The sequence below is a fragment of the Engystomops pustulosus genome, chromosome 3, assembly GCF_040894005.1.
Source record: "Engystomops pustulosus chromosome 3, aEngPut4.maternal, whole genome shotgun sequence".
Taxonomy (NCBI): domain Eukaryota; kingdom Metazoa; phylum Chordata; class Amphibia; order Anura; family Leptodactylidae; genus Engystomops; species Engystomops pustulosus.
The window spans coordinates 75,670,929-75,693,100 of NC_092413.1; the positions used below are offsets into that span (position 1 = coordinate 75,670,929).

General features: G+C 42.5%; 1 protein-coding gene across 3 annotated transcripts in view; it reads right to left on the reverse strand.

Moving 5' to 3' along the window:
- The window catches only part of LYST (lysosomal trafficking regulator), a 511,246-nt gene that overhangs the window by 472,611 nt on the left and 16,463 nt on the right, over positions 1 to 22,172 (reverse strand). For all 3 annotated transcript variants that reach the window (XM_072141114.1, XM_072141113.1, XM_072141115.1), the window contains exon 2: positions 9,645 to 9,834. In XM_072141114.1, coding sequence (XP_071997215.1) covers positions 9,645 to 9,827 — 183 coding nt within the window. In that variant the 5' untranslated portion in view covers positions 9,828 to 9,834. The remainder of the gene's footprint in view (positions 1 to 9,644; positions 9,835 to 22,172) is intronic.

Below are 22,172 nucleotides of genomic sequence, written 5' to 3' on the forward strand. Positions count from 1 at the left end.
TGTCTCCGTTTGGAGAAATCAAGGTTTAATCATCGGAGGCGACAGGGTTTTTTTTACTATGAGCACTGTGAATCTGTGGAATAGTCTGCCTCAGGTTCTTGTCAAAGCAAGGACAGCAGAGAGCTTCAAGAAGGGTCTAGATGCCTTTTTACACCTAAATAACATTGATGGTTATGTTATATGGAATATCCCTTCCTCATCCAATCCCTTCCCTTCATTGGTTGAACTTGATGGTCAAGTGTCTTTTTTCAACCGTATAAACTATGATAAAGTTTTGTTTAAGTGCACATCCTCTAACTCCTTAGTGACCGAGAGTCACTGGTGTCCAGGTGAATTTGTGCTGCTCTGTACCTCTAAACTACAATATCTTTGGGAACGCTTTACATATCAATTTTTTGCATTGTGTTTTCATAGTGCGACACTTTACCTTGGTAGGATGGTTTTATTAAAGGACTTTTTTCCCCCCTTTATAAAAATTAGCAGATAAAGGACTACAAAAAAAAATGTAAAAAAAAAAAAAAAAAAAATAGGACTGTAATTTTCTGAATTTTTTTTATTAGTAAAACTGAATAAACTTTTGCTTAAATAGGTTATTGATATATACATCATTCCCTCACCCTTTCCTCAAATTCAGTTACAGATGTACTTTTGCAAATTTGCAAGCAGTAAACTAATTCTACATTCTGCTTTCAGTTGACAGGCTGGGGGCAAACATCTACACTCACCGGCCACTTTATTAGGTACACCTGTCCAACTGCTCGTTAACAATTAATTTCTAATCAGCCAATCACATGGCGGCAACTCAGTGCATTTAGGCATGGTCAAGACAATCTCCTGCAGTTCAAACCGAGCATCAGTATGGGGAAGAAAGGTGATTTGAGTGCCTTTGAACGTGGCATGGTTGTTGGTGCCAGAAGGGCTGGTCTGAGTATTTCAGAAACTGCTGATCTACTGGGATTTTCACGCACAACCATCTCTAGGGTTTACAGAAAATAGTCCGAAAAAGAAAAAACATCCAGTGAGCGGCAGTTCTGTGGGCGGAAATGCCTTGTTGATGCCAGAGGTCAGAGGAGAATGGGCAGACTGGTTTGAGCTGATAGGCAACAGTGACTCAAATCGCCACCCGTTACAACCAAGGTAGGCAGAAGAGCATCTCTGAACGCACAGTATGTCGAACTTTGAGGCAGATGGGCTACAGCAGCAGAAGACCACACCGGGTGCCACTCCTTTCAGCTAAGAACAGGAAACTGAGGCTACAATTTGCACAAGCTCATCGAAATTGGACAGTAGAAGAGATTGGAAAAACGTTGCCTGGTCTGATGAGTCTCGATTTCTGCTGCGACATTCAGATGGTAGGGTCAAAATTTGGCGTCAACAACATGAAAGCATGGATCCATCCTGCCTTGTATCAACGGTTCAGGCTGGTGGTGGTGGTGTCATGGTGTGGGGAATATTTTCTTGGCACTCTTTGGGCCCCTTGGTACCAATTGAGCATCGTTGCAACGCCACAGCCTACCTGAGTATTGTTGCTGACCATGTCCATCCCTTTATGACCACAATGTACCCAACATCTGATGGCTACTTTCAGCAGGATAATGCGCCATGTCATAAAGCTGGAATCCTCTCAGACTGGTTTCTTGAACATGACAATGAGTTCACTGTACTCAAATGGCCTCCACAGTCACCAGATCTCAATCCAATAGAGCATCTTTGGGATGTGGTGGAACGGGAGATTCGCATCATGGATGTGCAGCCGACAAATCTGCGGCAACTGTGTGATGCCATCATGTCAATATGGACCAAAATCTCTGAGGAATGCTTCCAGCACCTTGTTGAATCTATGCCACGAAGAATTGAGGCAGTTCTGAAGGCAAAAGGGGGTCCAACCCGTTACTAGCATGGTGTACCTAATAAAGTGGCCGGTGAGTGTATATCTATAGGTAATATCTCTTGAGCTACTATCTCCTAATCTGTACAACCCACAGAAATACATTTCACAACATGGAAAGTAATGTCATATAGCCAAGGCTAAACCATATCAATTTACTTTAACATTAAATACACTTTTCATGCCAAGGCTGGGTTAACACTAGCATAATAATTAGGAGGAGGCACTATAATTAGGAAAAAAACAAATTAAATACAGCAACTTTGAATAGGGTAGATTCATCCAACATTCAAAGAAATCTGTGGCCTGTGTACACACAATACTGCTACTCATGTCCTGTATACATAGGCACCGTATAGTACAACTACTCTTATACTGATTAGAACAGTACTACTACTCTTATTCTGTATGTATGGGCACAATACTATTACTCCTATCCTGCATGTATGGGCACAGAACAGTACTGCTTATTCTTTGCTGCATATACAGATGCAGCTCAGTCCTTACATTCCTAATTCCTATCATACATGTACTGTATGGGTACAGCACCATGCTTCTATTTTATTCCTGTAGATGTGGACACTGCACAGTATTACTACTTTTATCCATGGGCACAGTACAACTATTCTAACTCCGAAGTACTGACACAGTGGGTGTCTGACACACGGCCCCCATCTGCTATCTGATGGCGCTGGACACAAATAGTAAAAGGGATCTGTAAGCAGATGGCTCTCTACACTCTATGGGGGCCATGTCTGGATACTTGCAGTACAGCTCCTTTTTATGTTCGGGACCTAAGCTACAAAATGGACATACAGCCGGTCCCCTACTTAAAGGGAACCTGTCACCAGGAGACCCCTTTTTAGCACTCCCCCAGTCCCCACAGAGCATAGTACATACGCTGCAAAAGTGTTTTTGCAATAAAGCTTTATTGTTAATCCTGCTTCGGAATAGAATCCAACATTTTTAAAATCCAATTGTCAAAAGAGAACAAAAAAAAAAAAAAAAAAAAAATTGTGACTGTTCCGACTTGCATACAAATTCAAGAACAAACCTACAGACTTGTACAAACATGTACGTAGCCCGGGGACTGCCTGCCTGTATATATTTGAGATATATATATACATACACATATACACACACAGGCAGTCCCCGGGTTACATACAAGATAGGGACTGTAGGTTTGTTCTTAAGTTGAATTTGTATGCAAGTCGGAACTGTATATTTAATCATTGTAATCACAGCCAGAACTTTTTTGGTCTCTGTGACAATTGGATTTTAAAAATGGTGGATTGTCATAAGAATCAATATTAACACTAAAGCTTCATTACAGACACCTTTGATAACTGTTACAGCTGATAATTGTAGCCTAGGACTAAAGTACAATAAATTACCAATATCCAGTGGTCCGTTTGTAACTATGGGTCGTATGTAAGTCGAGTGTTCTTAAGTAGGGGACCGCCTGTATATACACACACATATATATATATACACATATATATATATATACAGATACACAGCCCCATTTATTATATACAGTATTTAATAGTATTTTAAACACATAATGAACCACATTTACTAAGGACCTTGCACCAGTTTTCTGTCAGACTTTGCTTGTTCTCTTCAGTGCAAACAGCTTGCACATGTGTTTAAGAAATATCTGCGCCCCTTTTGTGGCGCATGTGCATTCTTCTTCTTGCGGCACACATTTCTGCACGGAAAGGGGCGTTCTGGTGCAGTTATACCATGCAACACATTTATCATGCAAAGTCTGACAGAAGTGTGTTGCGAGCCCTATGTTAAAAGGAACACCGGAAAAAAAAAAAAAAAAAAAAAACACACCTGCTGTCTGCATACTGAGTAGTACAGAGGCCACAAATCTTGAATCTGTTTGCACTGTTTTTAGTAAATGTGGGGGCAATAACTTTATATTCCTGGGTGCACTCCAGAATGTGTATATGACAGAATAATAGGTCTTGCGGATACCTTTACCTTAGAGAGGCGCACAACAAGAGTGTCCACTTTCACCCCTTTTGTTCGCTATCCTTGTTGAGCCTCGTCTCTCCCTCACTCATCGACATCTATACAGAGTTTTCTGGGCCCCGGGAGGCAAGAAAGTGTCCCTATATGCATACGACCTTTGTTATATTTGGAGGATGTGAAAAGATCCCTAAGGTGCAAAGCACCTTATCTAGGAATTTGAAGGTGCTCAGGTTTCCGGGTGAATTGGGAAAAATCAGCCATAATGCCTCTATAGACATTGACAAAAGACGCCCCCATTCACCCCTAGCGGGATTACAGGTGGAACGGAGATATAAATACTTGGGAGTACAGGTCACAGCCACATCAAAAGACTATTTGCCTGACAAACTGGCCCTGCTTCTTTCCCCGTTTCAAATTGAAGATAAACTCCTGGCATAAACTCCCCATGTCTTCAGTGGGAAGGGGTAACCTACTGAAAATTACTTTATACCACAATTATTGTACGTTTTACAATACTAACCAGTATGGATCCCAAAGATACAAGAAATAATTCAACAAAGTCCTTGGTCTGCTCCTTAGTGTGGAAAGAGGGTACCACACACAAAAAATATAATAATTACAACAAAATAAGTGCTCTTGAGGGGGGGTGGGTCTAGTTATACAGGCAGTCCCTGGGTTACGTACAAGATGGGATCCGGAGGTTTGTTCTTAAGTTGAATTTTTATGCAAGTCGAAACTGTATGTACTATAATTATAGATCCAGACAAAAAAAATTTGGCCCCAGTGACAATTGGAGTTTAAACATTTTTTGCTGTAATGGAGCCAAGGATTATCAATAGAACTTCATTACAGACACTTTACAGCTGATCATGGCAATCTGGGACTATAATAAAGCATTCAGAAAGCTTCACCAGAGGTCATAGGGGTGTGTCTGTAACTATGGGTTGTCTGTAAGTCGGGTGTACTTAAGTAGGGGACTGCCTACACTTTATATAATCCCAGCACATTAAAAGGGCATCCATCACCAGATCAAAAATTGTAAACCAAATATACAGACATACTGGTATAAGCCCCCTCAGGTAGGATCAGTTGTTTGTATAGCTTCTCATGCCCTTGTTTATAAGGGAAAAAAAAGGGCTTTAAAAATTATGAAAATGATCCTGAGGGGCTCCAGGCTCCATTAACGCCTATGGAGCCTGGTGCCCCTCAGGTTCTTTTTGCATGCTTTTAAAAGAGAGATAGATAGATAGATAGATAGATAGATAGATAGATAGAGCATTTAAAAATGACATTGGATGCTGTAGTGCGGTTAGACAACCAAGCTTGCGGCATCACCAAAGTGCCGGAATGAGATCCAAACCGGCTAGTTGAATAGCGTGGTGATTACAAAGAAAGCAGGGTTCAAAGACGCGCTTCTCAAACAGACAACTTGTTTATTTAAAGGAGCGAGGTAAGGATAGGATAACATAACTAATTCGGGCTACGCGTTTCGGGGCGAATTGCACCCTTCTTCAGGTCCATAAAAATAGCAAACGTATTTAGTCTGATCTAGCTCACAGAGTGTGACAGGTGCGTCCATATATGGTGTAAGAGGTCAGAGCAGCTCTCTCTATGTGGGAAATGGGGTGAGTATGCAGACTTGCAGGTTTTAATATACCAAGCTCAGTAACACCAGGGCAGGCGGATGCGCTGCGCACCTACTTGATCTTGTGACAGATGTCCTTTTAAAGGTGGGAAGGGAGTGGGGGAGGTAGATAAGAGTCTGGGTTTGCTGGCAGGCTAATTTTCCAGTGGTCCATATACCTGACCCCATTATATACCTTGGAAGCTGGGTTTGTTAAGGTTCAAAATGTGACACTTACCACACTCCACCTAATGCATCGTATATGCGCCATATTTAAGGAACTTACAGGGTTGAGTCTGTTAGCAGAGTATAGCCTGTGGCGCAATACCATCCTACCAGAAATGCTTCAAGTAGAGACTAAGCATGAGCCAGCAGTTTCTTCTTTATAGAGCATATAAGACCCCTGAGATGTTGTGCCAATTTAATCTTTGCCCGACATGCCCCGTTGCCATCAGGATATTGCAAATTTTTAATGTAGGATCACAGCTGGAGACATTTAACAGTGTGGAGAACTGTTGGGGGCATTTCATTAATGGGAAAGCACTCATGGGGACCTTGTGTTGAGGGGGCTCAACTTGAGACATTTAATTCGGGCAGGGGCTCTGCTAGAGATATTTCATTGGGGGGAGCACTGCAGTGTGGTTATTACAGACAGAATAGAGGGGCCGGGACACGAAGAACGCACTGGAATCTCCCTTTCTTCCCTACAAACAACCTACAACCAATTGGACCTCCATAGAGAGATCCGTGTCGGCAAAACCCTCCACTGATATGCCTTCAGAGTAGTAATGCATTAAGCAGAACTACCCCAGGAGAGCGTATATGCTTATAACCAATATTCACAAAAATCACACAGTAACTCTACGAGTGCTTTCTCTTTCCTTCTTTTTCTATAGACATACCTTGTCATGACCTTAAAGAGGACTACAGAAAAAGCAGCACATATAGAGGGGGTATGCAGGGGGGACATTATATGAGATGGGGTTAGATAGGAGTATTTGTGGGGCAAACAATTTTTCTTAACAGCCATGTTAACAGATTAGCCAGCCCGGTCTCTGGAAAAATTTTAGGTGCAGCTGGTGCAATCTCCTTTGTCATGAAAGATCTGCTACACCATTTCCTGGCGGCTGCACAAATTGTTATTCCGAGACATTGGAAGAGCTATTCCCCCAGTATCTGCCAAGAAAAAGAACAGATCTGCATAACAAGACCTGTGTAGCCAACCTGGGTCCACAAGGATGGCTGGAAAGCCCTCTCTGCCTTTACCAGTTTGAGGATACAGGGAAGTAGAAGAGGAGGGAATGGGCATTTACAAAAAAAAAAAAAAAAAAAGCTGGACCTGCACCCAGAAGATGACCAAGGTGCCTGCCACCATCACCTGAATACCCCTTGCCATCTGAAGGCAGAAGACCTCCAGATGAATGGACCACTACCCCTGATCCAACGGTTTGCTGCTTAAAAAAAAACAAAAAACAAAAAAAGACACCATCAGAATATTAACTCTGGAACAATAAGATGGCAGGAACAGTCATTTAGGCCCATCTCAGTGAACAAGATGCTTCTTGAAGGGCCACTCTGCTTCTGGTACACCCTTGATAGTTAAAGGGGTTGTAAGGTGGCAGACATTGCCCTGCATGTTGCAGACAAACAAAACTAACTCCTTATATGAATTCAATGGTACCAGTGATTCTAGGTACATTTACAGATAATGAAATCTGAAGTTATAAAGGTCAGATTTTGTTTATACTATCTCATCTCTTCGGAAACGACAACTTCAGTCCCCAGCGCTGGCCGCGCATGCGTGGTAGGCAGTCTTCATCATCCTATGTGAGTAATTCTATGTGCAGCTTCCTTCCTTGTATGGACACAGTGCTCACCTCCGCCTCCTCTACAACACAAGCCCAGAGCTCTAGCAGCCAATCGCTGGTGTGCTGTGCATTCTGGAGGGAGTAAAGCATCATGGGACTTGTAGTCTCAATGCAGAGTGCGGCAGCCATATTGCTTCCTCTGTTCCTGCCTTTAGGAATAAAGAGGTATTTCTTTGTAAAAAATCGCAATCACAATATTTTAGTGGAAGGTATTCTAGTAGATGATGTAGAGGGTGTATTTGTCACACACAGGAGTTTGTTTTGGAGGTTCAGGGACCATACAACCCCTTTAAAATGGGCCAAGAATCTGCAGTTGTTACTTTGCACAGTGTGGTTCCTGAGAAGGAAGGTCCAATGATTAAACATGAGAAAAAGATGGCCCTCGCTATGATGATTGGTAGCATGGTCTCCACAATCTCTCTCTGATTCTGGAACACTGCTCTCCATCCAGAAAGGCTGGCATCTGTGGTTTTCACCTGCCAATGAAGGGCGGGCGGGGAGGGCGTTCCACAAGTAAAATACTGGGGAGGACACCCATCATTTCAAGCCCTGAGAATGAAGCAGGGAAAGAGGATCAAGTGGTCGAGGTAAAGGAGGGATCTGTTCAAACGCGTGGAATTGAGCATATGGTACTGTTTTGCAATCTTTTGAGATCCAGGATGGGTCTGAGGGATCCATCCTTCTTGGGGACAACAAATCGGTGAAATAGGTTCCTTGGAAACATTCTGAAGTTAGTACAGAAACCATGACCTGAAGGATAAGGGTTCTGAATAGCCATAAAAAAAAAAAAACCAGGAAACCGGCAACAGGAAAAAATGACCTGTGCGAAGGACCAAGATCTATTTTGCATACACAACCTCCCTAATCCAGGCATCGCCCACACGGACCAACTTAAACTCCTTGCCTGCAGGCCATAACGGACCTGAAGGATGGGGCGTTTTGGAGCATGATCTTGAATGGTGGCCTTTTCAACAAGGAGGGACATGGACAGCATGGAGGAGATGCCAAATCCCAGTAACCTTGCAGGGTGGCTCGAAGTGTAGGAGCAGGGTGATGCCTATGATGGTTCGGGGGAAGAATTGTGCTATTGCTTCCCAGTCTCTGAATTAATCCCTGGGCCCCAAGAATCAAAAGTTTGAGACCCTCAAATGGGAAGGCCTATCAAGGCCTTTTTAAATGCTGCATTAACAGCCCAAGGAGGCTTGGAGCTTTTTGCCTTCGTAATGTGTCTCTCACATTGCACAATCATCTTGACACTTATGACCATCTATTATCATCATTGCTATCATTATTTATAGATCTGTTGCAACTGTATTTTTATGTACACATTTGTGATTCACCTCATCACCATTACCTTGTTCACTGCATGCCCGGTGGCCGCTACATCATCCGGATCATGTGGCTGCTCCGGGTGATGGGTCTGTCCCGCCCCCCTCCTGCACGGTCGCACAAGCCACGGACCATGCGCCCTACTTCTATATTCCACCTCCTCTCCTTATTAACTGGTGCAGGTGTGTATGTTTTTTTCCATTCGTCAGCTCCTGTAATTTAATCCTTTGGCGTTCGCTTTAGCACCACCCCTTGACAGAGTCGTGTGCGGACGAAACGAGTGTTGGGGGTGGTGCTGGGCAGCTCTCCCTTTATGCGCTCCAATACGTTCTATTCTCAGGTATACTCCATCATTTTACTCTGAGCTCTAACCATTAATTTTGATCTGCATATGATGTATTGCATTTTAGGCTCTGCACTATGCACTTTACACCCAATGCATATTGTACATGCTTGCTTTCCAGCTCCTTTATGGTTTTGCCATGTAACCATCTATGTTTATGTGATGTTCTATTTTTAAGTGTAATCAATAAACTTTACATACTTTTTAAGTACTATGTGCTCACAATATTCTTGCTTTCGGTAATGCTTGCTTTTTGAGTGAAATAGTTTTACATTTTTGGTGTCCTGCCCCATTTGAGCAATTTGCTGTTTCTATTGTTAATTTTTATGGTTTTATTTTTTTCTCAAATAGGATCTATATATAAACTGGGGGGGGGCAGGCACTGGCGGGCTATATACTGGGTGTAGGCTGTGACCAATGCATTTTCCACCCAAGGCTTATAGTCAATAGATTTTCCCAGCGTTGTGAGATAAAATTGGGGGCCTCAGCTTATATTTGGGTCGGCTTATACTCAAGTATATAAAGAATATTTTGAAACAAACTTATTGTTATGTGTCTTTATGCAACATATTGTACAGCTCAAAAAAATATTTAGCTCGTAGAACATACCTCATCAACAATTTTATCAAGTATACCAAGTAACAATTGTCCTCGTCCATTCATTAAGTATTCCATAAGTCCCGTTATATGGCTTTCCTCCTCTTCATCATCCTTGAGCTCTCCTTCAGCACTACAAAGTTTATTAACATCAGCTAAAAATTCTCTAGCAATGTCGTTGCAGTAAGGATTCATGATGAATCTGGAGAAGAAAAAAAAATATAGGGTTCAAATATTTAAAAAATAACATCAAACTGGGGCAGATTTATCAATAGACAGGGGAGTGAACGCTCCTCAACCCTCCCCACTTCACGGAAAACTTTGTGGCTGCCCGGGTAGGTCATGATGCTTTGAGACAGTGTATGCTTGCAGAACTGTGACTGGGTGCCTTTGACTTCTAATGTGGCTGCGATCTGGCCACAGAAGTACGGCTGACAACAGGTGAAGCCTTGGGCTCTTATTTGTACAGCCCTCTGTTAATCCCTGCTAGGTTGCAGATCGCGTAAAAGAAGTGGTCCCCACAGTACTACAGCCACATTTACATAAATATAAGTCACTATAATAAAGAACGAGCAGGCTAATACCTTTATAAGGTAAAATAAATAAATTAAATAAAATAACCCTAGAAAAGCACTGGTGGTAAATTTCATTTAAAGAGGTTGTACACTTTTAGCAAATAATGGACATTGTGTAAGGAAAAGCTATAGAGTTTTCCAATATACTTTCTGAATCATTTCCTCACGGTTTCATGATCTCCACTTGCTATCCATTTTAGAGTGCCTAGGTTTACTTGCAGTTGACACAAATCTGTCCATGGTCATGTGATGTCACATAGGTGCATAAGCCATTAGTATCAAAAGGCTGGGAAACTATGCCAAGTTTTGGATAAGGCAAACCATGCCATTTAGCCATATTGCACATCAATCATGACCTTAAAGGAAACCTACCACTTAGTATGGCAGGGGTAAGCTGTAAGTACCGAGCACCAGCTCAGGGTGAGCTGGTGCCGGTACTTACTTTCGTTAGTGTTAAAACCGCGGTTTTAACACTTTTTAAACTTTAGGGCAGAAGGGGCTTCGGCGCTGCGCGCGAGCGTGCGTGCGCAACATCTCCGCTATTTCCTATGGAGGCGCGCGCACGATCGTGCGCACGCAGCGCCGAAGTGTCTTCTGCCCTAAAGTTTAAAAAGTGTTAAAACCGCGATACCGCGGTTTTAACACTAACGAAAGTAAGTACCGGCACCAGCTCACCCTGAGCTGGTGCTCGGTACTTACAGCTTACCCCTGCCATACTAAGTGGTAGGTTTCCTTTAAATAAGCCTAACGACATTATGTGGGATTAAAACCAAACCAGTATATCTATTCCAGAAGGAACAGATTCACAACTGTAGATGGCATGGTTTCAACCTGATTAGGTCTCTTAAATAAAGCATAGGGAACTAGTTTGGCTGAGTGAGAGGGTTTTCCCTCATCCTGGAAAACTTTGATGATCCACTAGGGAGAGTCTGGAAAAATATGCAATGGCTATAAATCTCCACATGCTTGCACGGCGGCCTTAATTGGCATTCTCTGTAAGGAGAACTTTTACTTCCCGACCCTAGTCAAAAGCCTCTCACTCAGCCAATCCAGTTCCATACAATGTACTGAAGAGACCTAACCAGGACGAAACAGTGCTATCTTCAGTTGGGAAGCTGTTCTTTCTGTTATAGATATGCTAATTTGGTTTTAATTCCACATCATATCATAAAGGTAAAAAAAGAGGCAAAGTTTTCCTTACCACATCCTGGAAAACTTGGCATATTTTCCAAGAATCCCCCTAGTGCAGTGATGGCGAACCTTTTAGTGGCCGAGTGCCCAAAAAGACACCCAAAACCCCCCTTATTTATCGCAAGGTGCCAACCAAAAATTAAAGCAGTAACTTACTGCTCCCTGTTCTTAAACAATCATATTGCCCTCCTGAGGGCAGCAACACAGTAGAAGGATGGAAAATTTGCATCATTTTAGCTTCTTTCTTCTTTGTAGACCTGCAGGGACCAGCATGAGGTCCTCCGAAGATAATTCAGCCCTGTCTATTCATTCTGCCTCTTTCTACAGTCCAAAATAGCGAAGTAAGTATTAAAATATGACTGAAAGCAGCATCTTTTAAGTTGCTTGGAACTGCAGGAAGATTCTTTGAGTTTTGTCTGGTGTGCTGGGGCGATGGCCCGGGTGCCCAGAAAGGGCTCCGAGTGGCACCTCTGGCACCCGTGCCATAGGCTCGCCACCACTGCCCTAGTGGAAAGTCAATGGCTATATGTTGCCACAAGCCCACTCGGCAGCCTTAATTGGCAGTCTCTGTAAGGCTGTAATGGTGCGTTTATACGTGGTGTTAACTCATGCGTTTCAAACGAAACAACAGCTGAGAAGGAGATTCCATTGCTAATGCATACATTTCCAGGCGCAACGTTAACAGCAATGTATCCAGCAATGTAATTGTTGTATATATAAAAGTTTGGCAATATTTTTTTTAAAGAGTATATATGTGGTTATTTCTGGATTCCTTTCATTATCCAGAGGTACATATTTGAAAAACACAACTCACCACCATAGATATCATAGAGTTCATATTTGATTTTGTCTAACAATTCTTTACAAAGCAGGTCATGCAATAGAAAGTACAAAAAGAATTTTTTTTTTTTTTTTATTCACTGTTGAAACATACCTAGAAAAATTACAGACCTCTCCATTCTTTGTAGGTGGGAAAACTTGCAAAATCGGCCTGGGGTCAAATATTAATTTCCCCCACTGTATACCATTCCTCCTACTCAGATCATAATGCCAATTTCACCATTATTGAAGTAGTATTCCCATCTGGGCATTCATATTTAATTAAATTCAATTGCCATATGTAAACATTTCTTTAATTGGATATTCTAAAAAAAAAAAGTTCCTATGTGAACATAATTTTTCATAAATGTTGCCATGTTGACCCTTAGAAACTAGATAGCTTCCTCGGATATGACCAGCTCATATTTTGGCAGCGGTGGCCAGACATGTACTATTGAGTCCTGTCTGACCACCTGGCGTCAGCAATCATTACCACAGGACGGCTGTACAGGAACAATTGGGCATTTCATATACCACAAACTTTTGTTTCTTTGGGCAATCCCTCCAACAGAGGTGGTCGCATCCAAGGACACAGTCTTGTTTCTAAGGGACCATATGACTACATTTATGAGAAATTATCTTCAAAACGGGAACAATTTTTTAATAACATCTAATTGTAGAAATGTGTATATATGGAAGATTAATGAAACTGCATGTGAATGCCCAGACGAGAATACCCCTTTAAATTAACAGCCGTACAAAAATTCATAACTCCCTGGAGACCCAGCTACAAGGGTTAGAACTAGCAAACCAATTACAGCCCACCTTACATGTCACAAAACGTATATATGATGATACAAAGTTTCACCAGAACTGAGAGACCGCTAAAGGTGAACCCAAGAATTGTTCTGTGAGTACGATAATAAGATTGACAAAGTGTTAGCCTGTCGTTTCGGTCTTAACTGAGTATACTGCATTAAAACACAAGACCGCACTGTCACTTACTACACCTTTTGCCTTTAATCAAAAGTCTATATACCACCAACTTCCAACCAGATTCTTGCAGGACAGATTGTTCCCAATTCTTTTTATTAAGTGATAAGCAATACAAGCATATATCTAGATTTCACAGACTAAAACACAAATCTTGTTGGAACAGACAAAATGGAAAGAGGTGCAATGTGTATTTTTCAGAACTTATGTCTTATAACAGAACAATTACCTATGCTAGAAACGAATACCAATTTTCACAACTAGACTTTCAGTCTTTGAGACAGATGATTCCTTTAAGTAGTGGCATTGAGCATGTCAAAGTAATGAAAGTGACAGTTAGTATAATATGATGTCAAGGGACTGTTATTCCTTCCTGGGGTGTTAACAGGTAGTTGGGTAAAGCTTCAGCCACAGATCCCATATTTTAAAGAAATGAGGTTTGGTCACTATAGGTTTTGGGGAGGAAGAGCTGTTCCAACTTGGAGCCATTCTCCAGGATATTCAAGACCCAGGCGTTTGTCGTTATCTGGGACCACTGAGGTAGAATCCCAGGAGTCTTCCCCCCACTCTGGCTTCATTGCTTTCTTAATGGCTGTGTTGCATTGCTGGAGCCGAGCAAGAATCCTTTTCCTCCTTTTGCATGACTCCTTCTTCCTTGTTTCCCTTTTCCTTTATAAGAGCTGCTTTCTCGGAACAGTTGAATTCTGGAAAACCTTTTTTATCCGCTGCTTTGTCAAGGATTGCATCCAATTCTGGACCAAACACACTCTCCTTGGAAAGGGATGCCATAATTTAGATTTGGAACAGAAGTCACCACTCCACTGTAATGTAAATCCATAATGTATGCCTGGTCGAATTAGAAAGTGTTTTGCACAAAATGTTACACATTCTGCCGATATGTCGGCTATAAATTCAGTAGCAGACTTAATGGTTGGTATTGTGTCCAGAAGTACTTCTCGGAGTTCCACCTCTGATATGATTCTCCAGCTCTGTCAAGCAGAAAAACATTGTGCAAGACACTGATGCTGTAGCTATATTTTCTGTAGCTATAAGGCTTAGCTTACTCGATTCCCAGGCCTTTTTTAAAAGACTATCTACCTTCCTATCCAGTGTATCCTTCAATTGTATTGTGTCTTCGAACGGGAAGTCTGTCTTTTTTGCAATTTTCGTCATCTGAATATCAACTTTAGGGCGATTGTTCCAAAGGCGAGAATCTTGTATGTCAAAAACCAATTTTTAAACTCTCGGGACAATGAAATACTATTTTCTGCTCCCTCCACTCTTCTAGAATTAACTCCTTCAATGTCTCATTAACAGGAAAGACTCTCCTTTTCTTTGATCTTAAAATGCCAAAGAGTTCATCCTGAACGGTTTTTGACTCCTCAATATCATCATGAGATCTCGGACAGCTTTAAGAAGTGTTTCTAGATCTTCTGAAACAAACATGTATCTAGACTCCACCTTAGTCGCTGCTGATGAAGAAGGAGGTGGTTCAATTTCAAATGAATCTGCATGAGACGTAGAAGCTTGTTCATCGTCAGTTTCTGACAAAGATTCTATTAACTCCTTAAGGACGCAGGGTTTTTTCGCTCGTTTCTCGCTCTCCATCTTCAAAAATCCTTAACTTTTTCATTTTTCCGTCTACAGAGCTGTGTGAGGGCTTATTTTGAGCGCAACAAATTTTACTTTCCCACAATGTTATTTATTTTCCCTGCCATGTAGTGGGAAGCTGGAAAAAAAATCCAAATGTGGAAAAATTGAAAAAAAAAAAAAATGCATGTGCGTCACGTTCTTGTGGGCTCCGTTTTTACGACTTCACTTCACTGTTCGCTCCCAATAACACCTCTGCTCTATACTTTGGTTCGGTACGATCGCGGTGATACCACATTTATATAGATTTTATTGCATTTTAATACATTTTCAAAAATTAAATGAATGTGTACAAAAAAAGAAACATTTTTTTGCCATCTTCTGACGCTAATAATTTTTTCATACTTTGGTGCCCGGACCTGGGGGTGGGGGGGTTTGTCATTTTTTGCGAAATGAGCCGATGTTTTTATTGCTACCATTTTCAGGACTGTGCAACATTTTGATAATTTATTACATTTATAATGTTATGTAGAAAGGTGTAAAAGTCGCGTTTCGGACATTTGGGCGCCATTTCCCGTCTCGGAGGTCACCGCCGGTTATAACAGTTTTTGTATTTTGATAGATTTTACTATTTATTATTTTATATCAGTTCTAGGGAAAGGGGGCTGATTTGAACATTTAATATTTTATTAATTTTTTACATTTTTAAGCTTTTGTTTTTCACAATTTCTTATACCATCTAGAGTGGTTCATTGTAACGAATACTCATAAACCAGATAGCCTCGGGTCTCACGAAGACCCGAGGCTACCATGGCAACCAATCACCGCTCCCTAATGACGTTCGGGGGAGCGACAATGGAGGGTAAGATGGCGGCGCCCATGTTAAGTGCCATCAGCGACTTTGCCGGCGGCAAACAACAGATTAACACCAGCGATTGGTGCAAGCACCGACCACGGGTGTTAGCGATGGGTCTTTGCCGAGATATGGCAGGGTGGTTGTATTTGCAGAATTAAATGCGTAAACAGATTTACTTACTGAAGTCTGAATTTCGCTCTTAATGAAACTTCTTTTAGTCCATAAATGATTTTTCTTCACGCATTAACCCCTCAATAAAGTCCAAGCATACCTTTTTTCATAATCTGCTGGTAGCTTATTATAACACATATTACATCTTGTTTTGTTTTCTTTTTCTCAACCTCGTTAGGCTTGTCCACATTCTCTTTGGCTTTCTTCTCTTTAGGATCCTGCCAAAGAGATGGAGATTGGACGTTCATAAGGAAATTGGTGAAAAGGAGGAAGAGATTTTTTTAGGATCTATTTAAGGGCAAAAGCCCATAAGCCCTTACATCCCACCAGGTCAGATGTGGATACCAGGATCGGATCTGCAACAAATGATGGCAATCTCAGTAGACCTCAGTGTAGCATGCACAATCAGTGCTGGCATCCAGCTGTTGAAAAATCCTAGAAGATCAGCATGCGCCATTTTCAAATTTGGCGCCAAGTGCCAGTTTTCAAAGAGCCGCTGATGTCACTTGTGGTGCAACTCAGCTCACCGGAAGTCGTCATTCGACTCCTGAGTGTGGTTGGGAGCAGCAAGATGGCGACACCGCGTGGCTTTGGCTTCCTTGAGCCGCAGACAGAGCCGGATGGAGACTCTGAGGTACCGAGGAAGAGTATGCCCTGCATCAATCACGGCCCAAGTCCCCTGGGGTAAGGCTTATGACCCCCTTAGAACTCCCCTAAAAACGGTCCCACTTGGAGGGATCCAGGGATCATAGACAATAGCCCAATCTCTGGAAGTGGCGTAATGTTATCTGACCACAATTTATTGTAGAATGCGAAAACCGCCACCCATAAGTTCCTAACCTCAGGTCAAGCCCACCAAATATGGAGCATAGAGCCTTGTTCCCGATTACACCTCCAACAGACGTCAGACACCAGTGGGAACATCTTATGTAACTTTATTGGGGTTCGGTACCACCATGACAGAATTTTAAAATTTGTCTCCTGGATTTGCGACGAGACAGATAATTTGTGGGTCAGGATAGCTGCCCTGTCCCACTCCTCTTCGGAAAAAGTTTTATTCAAGGTTTTCTCCCAAGCCTGTCCCTCTCTCAGCAGCCACCCGTAAACCGTCGAGATCATATGTCTAGGAGCAACCTTATTTGTACATATTTCTTCTATAAATGTCAATTCCTGTGTAAGGGATTGTGGGGGACCTAGTGATTGTATAAAACTACTCAATTGATTATCCATGAACCATCTGCTGCCCCTCATGCCTATAGGGAACCACCCTTCCAGGGAGTGTATGTCGCGGCCTTCTAGTGCATGTCGCACCTGCACCACCGCAGTCGACGGAAGTCCAAAAAGGTAAGGGTTCAGGTCACGCAAGGGGCACCTAGGGTCTAAAAATATTGGGGACATAGGGCCGGGTATGGAGGTCAGTTTATGTTGTTTCCTCATCTTGTCCCAGCTGCTAAGGAGTGTCTTGTATAAGGGTGTGCTGGGAGAGGATGAATCTTGATTGGTGCCAGAGAGCCAAAGGGACACCATCAAAAGGTGTCGGGTTTAAAGAGGCTTCCAATGTCACCCAGAGCCTAGAGGACGAGCTCAAAACCGAATCCGCCAGGCAAGCCAGCAACGAGGCCTCATAGTAAAGACCTATATCAGGCAAGCCAGCCCCTCCTAACTCTTTAGGTCTGGTAAGGAGATTGTGTGCCATTCGGGGTCTGGAGTAGTCCCATATAAAGCCAGAGATCACCCTCTTCAGTCTGCAAAAAAAAAAAAAAAAAAAAGAGTGTTCACGCTTAAGGGGATTGTTTGGAAAAAGTAGAGTATTTTTGGCAAAATGTCCATTTTAATTACACTAATCCTTCCGAACCAGGAGAGCGGTAGACGCTTCCATGCAAGAAGTTCCTTCTCTAGCGTAGTCAGGAGGGGCTGATAATTAATCTGAAAAAGATTAGACAAATCTGTTGGGATTTTTATTCCCAAGTATGTGATGGACTCCTCAGCCCAGCGGAAGGGGAACTCAGTTTTTATATCTTCCAACATGTCATCAGGGAGGTTGACATTTAATAGTTCGGACTTAGTGAGATTTACTTTAAAATTAGAGAGCTCGGAAAAAATTTTAAACTCTGACATGACCGATGGAAGTGTTGTGCGCGGTTGCGTGATGAATAGTAATAAGTCATCCGCGAAGATGGCCATTTTGTGCGGGGTCAATAAGTCATTGGTGGAAGATTAGCAAAATAGCCATTGAGGAAGGAGGGAGAACCTCTGAAACGCGTTTGGCAGCAAGTGCACGTCTCCATTGAATCCACTTTTATTCATTTTATTCCCCACGCACAACACTTGTGTTTCATAGAAAAGTAAAGCTCTTTGAAAAGAGGAAACACAGCGTGATCTCCAAAGCAAACCGGGAGAGCTGTGGAGTTGGAATTACTCTCAACAGAAACCGCATGTCGTAAGAAACGGAGCTCCGTAACCATTCAATTGGCCTCCACGCATGCGCAGTCAAGCAGAGACAACGCCGAAGGAGATACACGCTTACACAAAGTGCTTAGCAGGGGCCGTGAGTAACGTTACCACATCTCATCTCCATTTTTTTGTTGCAACTAAAAGAAATATGTTGCTGACATATGTACGATATGAGAATGTATCATTGATCTTGTGGTGTTTGATACACCAACTACATACAACAACATATTGCACTATATCTCAACAAAGTATTGTGTGAATATTATTCTGCTCCTACCACTGCGCTTAACTCTACTGGGAAACTACACAGGACATTCTTTACGACACAAGGTTGCAATTTATCTGTTGATAAATGACACTACACTACAACATTTTTTCAAAAAGTGAAAAAAAAAAAAAAAAAAAAAAAAGAAGTGTTACGACACTGCTTACAGGAACGTTACACTCAGAGATCGCATTAACGCCTCACCAAGCGTCATAGACGCATGATGAGGCGCCATTACTCCCCAGAATAATTGCCATGCGTAAAAGTACGCTTGGCAATGGTGTGCAGGACATTATAATGACAGCGTGCGGGCCGGCACTGCTCAGCACACACTACAGCGCTGGTAGCCTCTAGAATGGAGCTGCTCCGGGTAGCCGTGATGTCATGGGAGGGGGCGGAGCCTCTGGGAAAGGGGTGTGGCTTACCACAGAGTCTCACAGGAAGTCAAGCTGTAATGGCTGCTGCAAGTAGAATGTGTACAGGTACTGTGTGCATACAAGTGTATGGAGGTGAGGGGGCCTGACAGGAGTGGATGTGATAAGGTCAGGGAAGACCTGTATGTTACATGGGACTGCATGGCTTGCAGGTGCTGAGTTGGCATGAGGTGTATTTTACATAGCTCTGCATGTCTGGCAGGTGCTGAGGTGGCAGGTGTGTGTTACGTACTACTGCGTGTCTGGCGGGTGCTGAGGTGGCAGGTGTGTGTTACGTAGGACTGCGTGTCTGGCGGGTGCTGAGGTGGCAGGTGTGTGTTACGTAGGACTGCGTGTCTGGCGGGTGCTGAGGTGGCAGGTGTGTGTTCCGTAGGACTGCGTGTCTGGCAGGTGCTGAGGTATATGTTACGTGGGACTGCGTGTCTGGCGGGTGCTGAGGTGGCAGGTGTGTTACGTGGGACTGCGTGTCTGGCGGGTGCTGAGGTGGCAGGTGTGTTACGTAGGACTGCGTGTCTGGCGGGTGCTGAGGTGGCATGAGGTATATGTTACGTGGGACTGCGTGTCTGGTGGCATGAGGTGTGTGAAACAGGACTGCATAAACAGTAAAAACACGTAAAAAATGACAAAGACAAACCTAAAAAAAACACGCCTCCCCCCAACACAGACACCAAAAAAAATAAACCAAAATTTATTTTTTAAAAAAAAAAGCATTTTACAAAGCAACTATCATGGATTTGCAGTGTCAGCTGCAGTCTGGTCACATGGGGAGGGGGATACATTGTGTGTTAGCCGCAGTCTGGACGTTTGGTGTCAGCGGCGTGGGCCGCAGTGTGGCGGTGGGAGGTCTCGGCGGGCCGCAGTGTGGCGGTGGGAGGTCTCGGCGACTTTGGTTGGGGGGGTTGGTTGCGTCAGCTCCAGTCTGGGCAATGCATGATGTAACATCACTATAACTGCCTCAATTTGCTATTTAAAACACAGAAGATACTGACACATGATTTTCTTATATAATTAGCGTCTATCAACATTATATACAGCCATGAGTTATATACTTGTATTACTGAAAATTTCATACTCCTTCCCGGCTAAAAATACTCCTCAAAAATAGTAAGAGGAGTATTATTACCCTTCTAGAAATATGTTAGTGCGACCTCTGGCTACACTACAAGTGTGAATATATTATCCAGAGTGCAAATTACTTGAAAACATTATTAGTGCAATAAGTGGAGAATGTTGTTTATTTTATGCTATGTGACTTTTAAAAATGCTTTGAATTTTTGATGGTTGGAATGTGAACAGTTACCTACAACGGAATAAGATCTCATAAGACCGCATATTCCTTTTTATTGTGGATTGTGTAATTAATCATCTGTATGTAGCAACATATACTGGTCTTGTTTATGTTTTTTATGATTTATATTAACCCCTTAAGGACGGAGGGTTTTCCGGCTCATTTCTTGCTCTCCAACTTCAAAAATCCATAACTTTTCCATTTTTCCGTGTACAGACCTGTGTGAGGGCTTATTTTGTGCGTAACAAATTTTACTTTCCCGTAATGTTATTTATTTTAACATGCCGTGTACTGCGAAGCTGAAAAAAAATTCCAAATGTGGAAAAATTGAAAAAAAACCGCACGTGCGTCACGTTCTTGTGGGCTCAGTTTTTACTACTTTCACTCTTCGCTCCAAATAATATGCTTACTTTATTCTTTGGTTCGGTGCGATCGCGGTGATACCAAATTTATATAGGTTTTATTGTGTTTTAATACATTTTCAAAAATTAAACGAATGTGTACAAAAAAGAAAAAAAATTTTTTGCCATCTTCTGACGCTAATAACTTTTTCATACTTTGGCGCACAGAGATGTGTGAGGGGTCATTTTTTGCGAAATGAGGCGACGTTTTCATTGCTACCATTTTGAGGTCTGTGCGACATTTTGATCATTTTTTATTTCATTTTTTATGTTATGTAAAAAGGTGTAAAAGTCGCATTTCGGACATTTGGGCGCCATTTCCCGCCTCGGAGGTCACCGCCGTCTGTAACCGTTTTTATATTTTGATAGATCGGGCATTTTGGGACGCGGCGATACCTAATATGTCTGTGATTTTTACTGTTTATTATGTTTTATATCCGTTCTAGGGAAAGGGGGGTGATTTGAACTTTTAATATTTTATTAATTTTTTTTATTTTTTAAACTTTTTTTTTTATTTTTTTTTTCACTATCTTTTAGACCATCTAGGGTACATTAACCCTAGATGGTCAGATCGCTGCTACCATATACTGCAATACTTCTGTATTGCAATATATGGCATTTTTGCAGCACATTCATTACAATGAGCCACTGGCTCATTGTAACGAATCTGCAGCTGCCAGATAGCCTCGTGTCAAAAGAAGACACGAGGCTACCATGGCAACCGATCGCCGCCCCCCGATGACGTTCGGGGGCGTGGCGATCGGAAAAAAGATGGCGGCGCCCACGCGCCGCCGTCTTTTAAACGCCGCCGGCGACTTTGCCGGCGGCGTTGAAGGGGTTAATAGCCGCGATCGGTGCAAGCACCGACCGCGGTTATTAGCGGTGGGGGTTTTGTGCAATATGCAAAAACCCCCACCTCTGTATGAAGAGGACTCAGCCCGTGAGCCCTCTTCATACATCCCTTATACCTCTGCGCCGTAGAGCTACGGCGCAGAGCGTTAAGGGGTTAAAGAAAGTATTTTAGACATATCTTTCCTTATATTGTATATAGCTCCAATAGGATGTGCTGAACGCTGGTGCTGTGGATACTTTTTGGAATTTTCTATTTTCCCTTGTTTAGTGATACTCTAAACTACCCAACAGCACAGCTTTTAGAAATCATCTGCAGGTGGGAAGTGTTTGCTGAGTAGCCCCAACTATTTCTATTTTTGCACATGCGATCCAAGACCAGCATAGATTGTCAAAAGCTGGGTTCGCCTTAGGATTTTCCATTGTAGTGCACAACGCCACCAGAACTCTTCGGACATTCGTGATCGCCGCCCTTCCTCTCAAAAAGCCCACCCGGTTTTCTTTCACCAGTGAAGGTAGCACTTGTGCTCGTCTTATGGCCAGTGCCTTAGACAGTATTTTTAGATGCGAGTTAATGAGAGATCTCATCTCTCAGCCTTCTGTGTCGCACAAAGGCTGGAACCAAAGACCAAACAAGTCTCTTGCAGCAGCTAT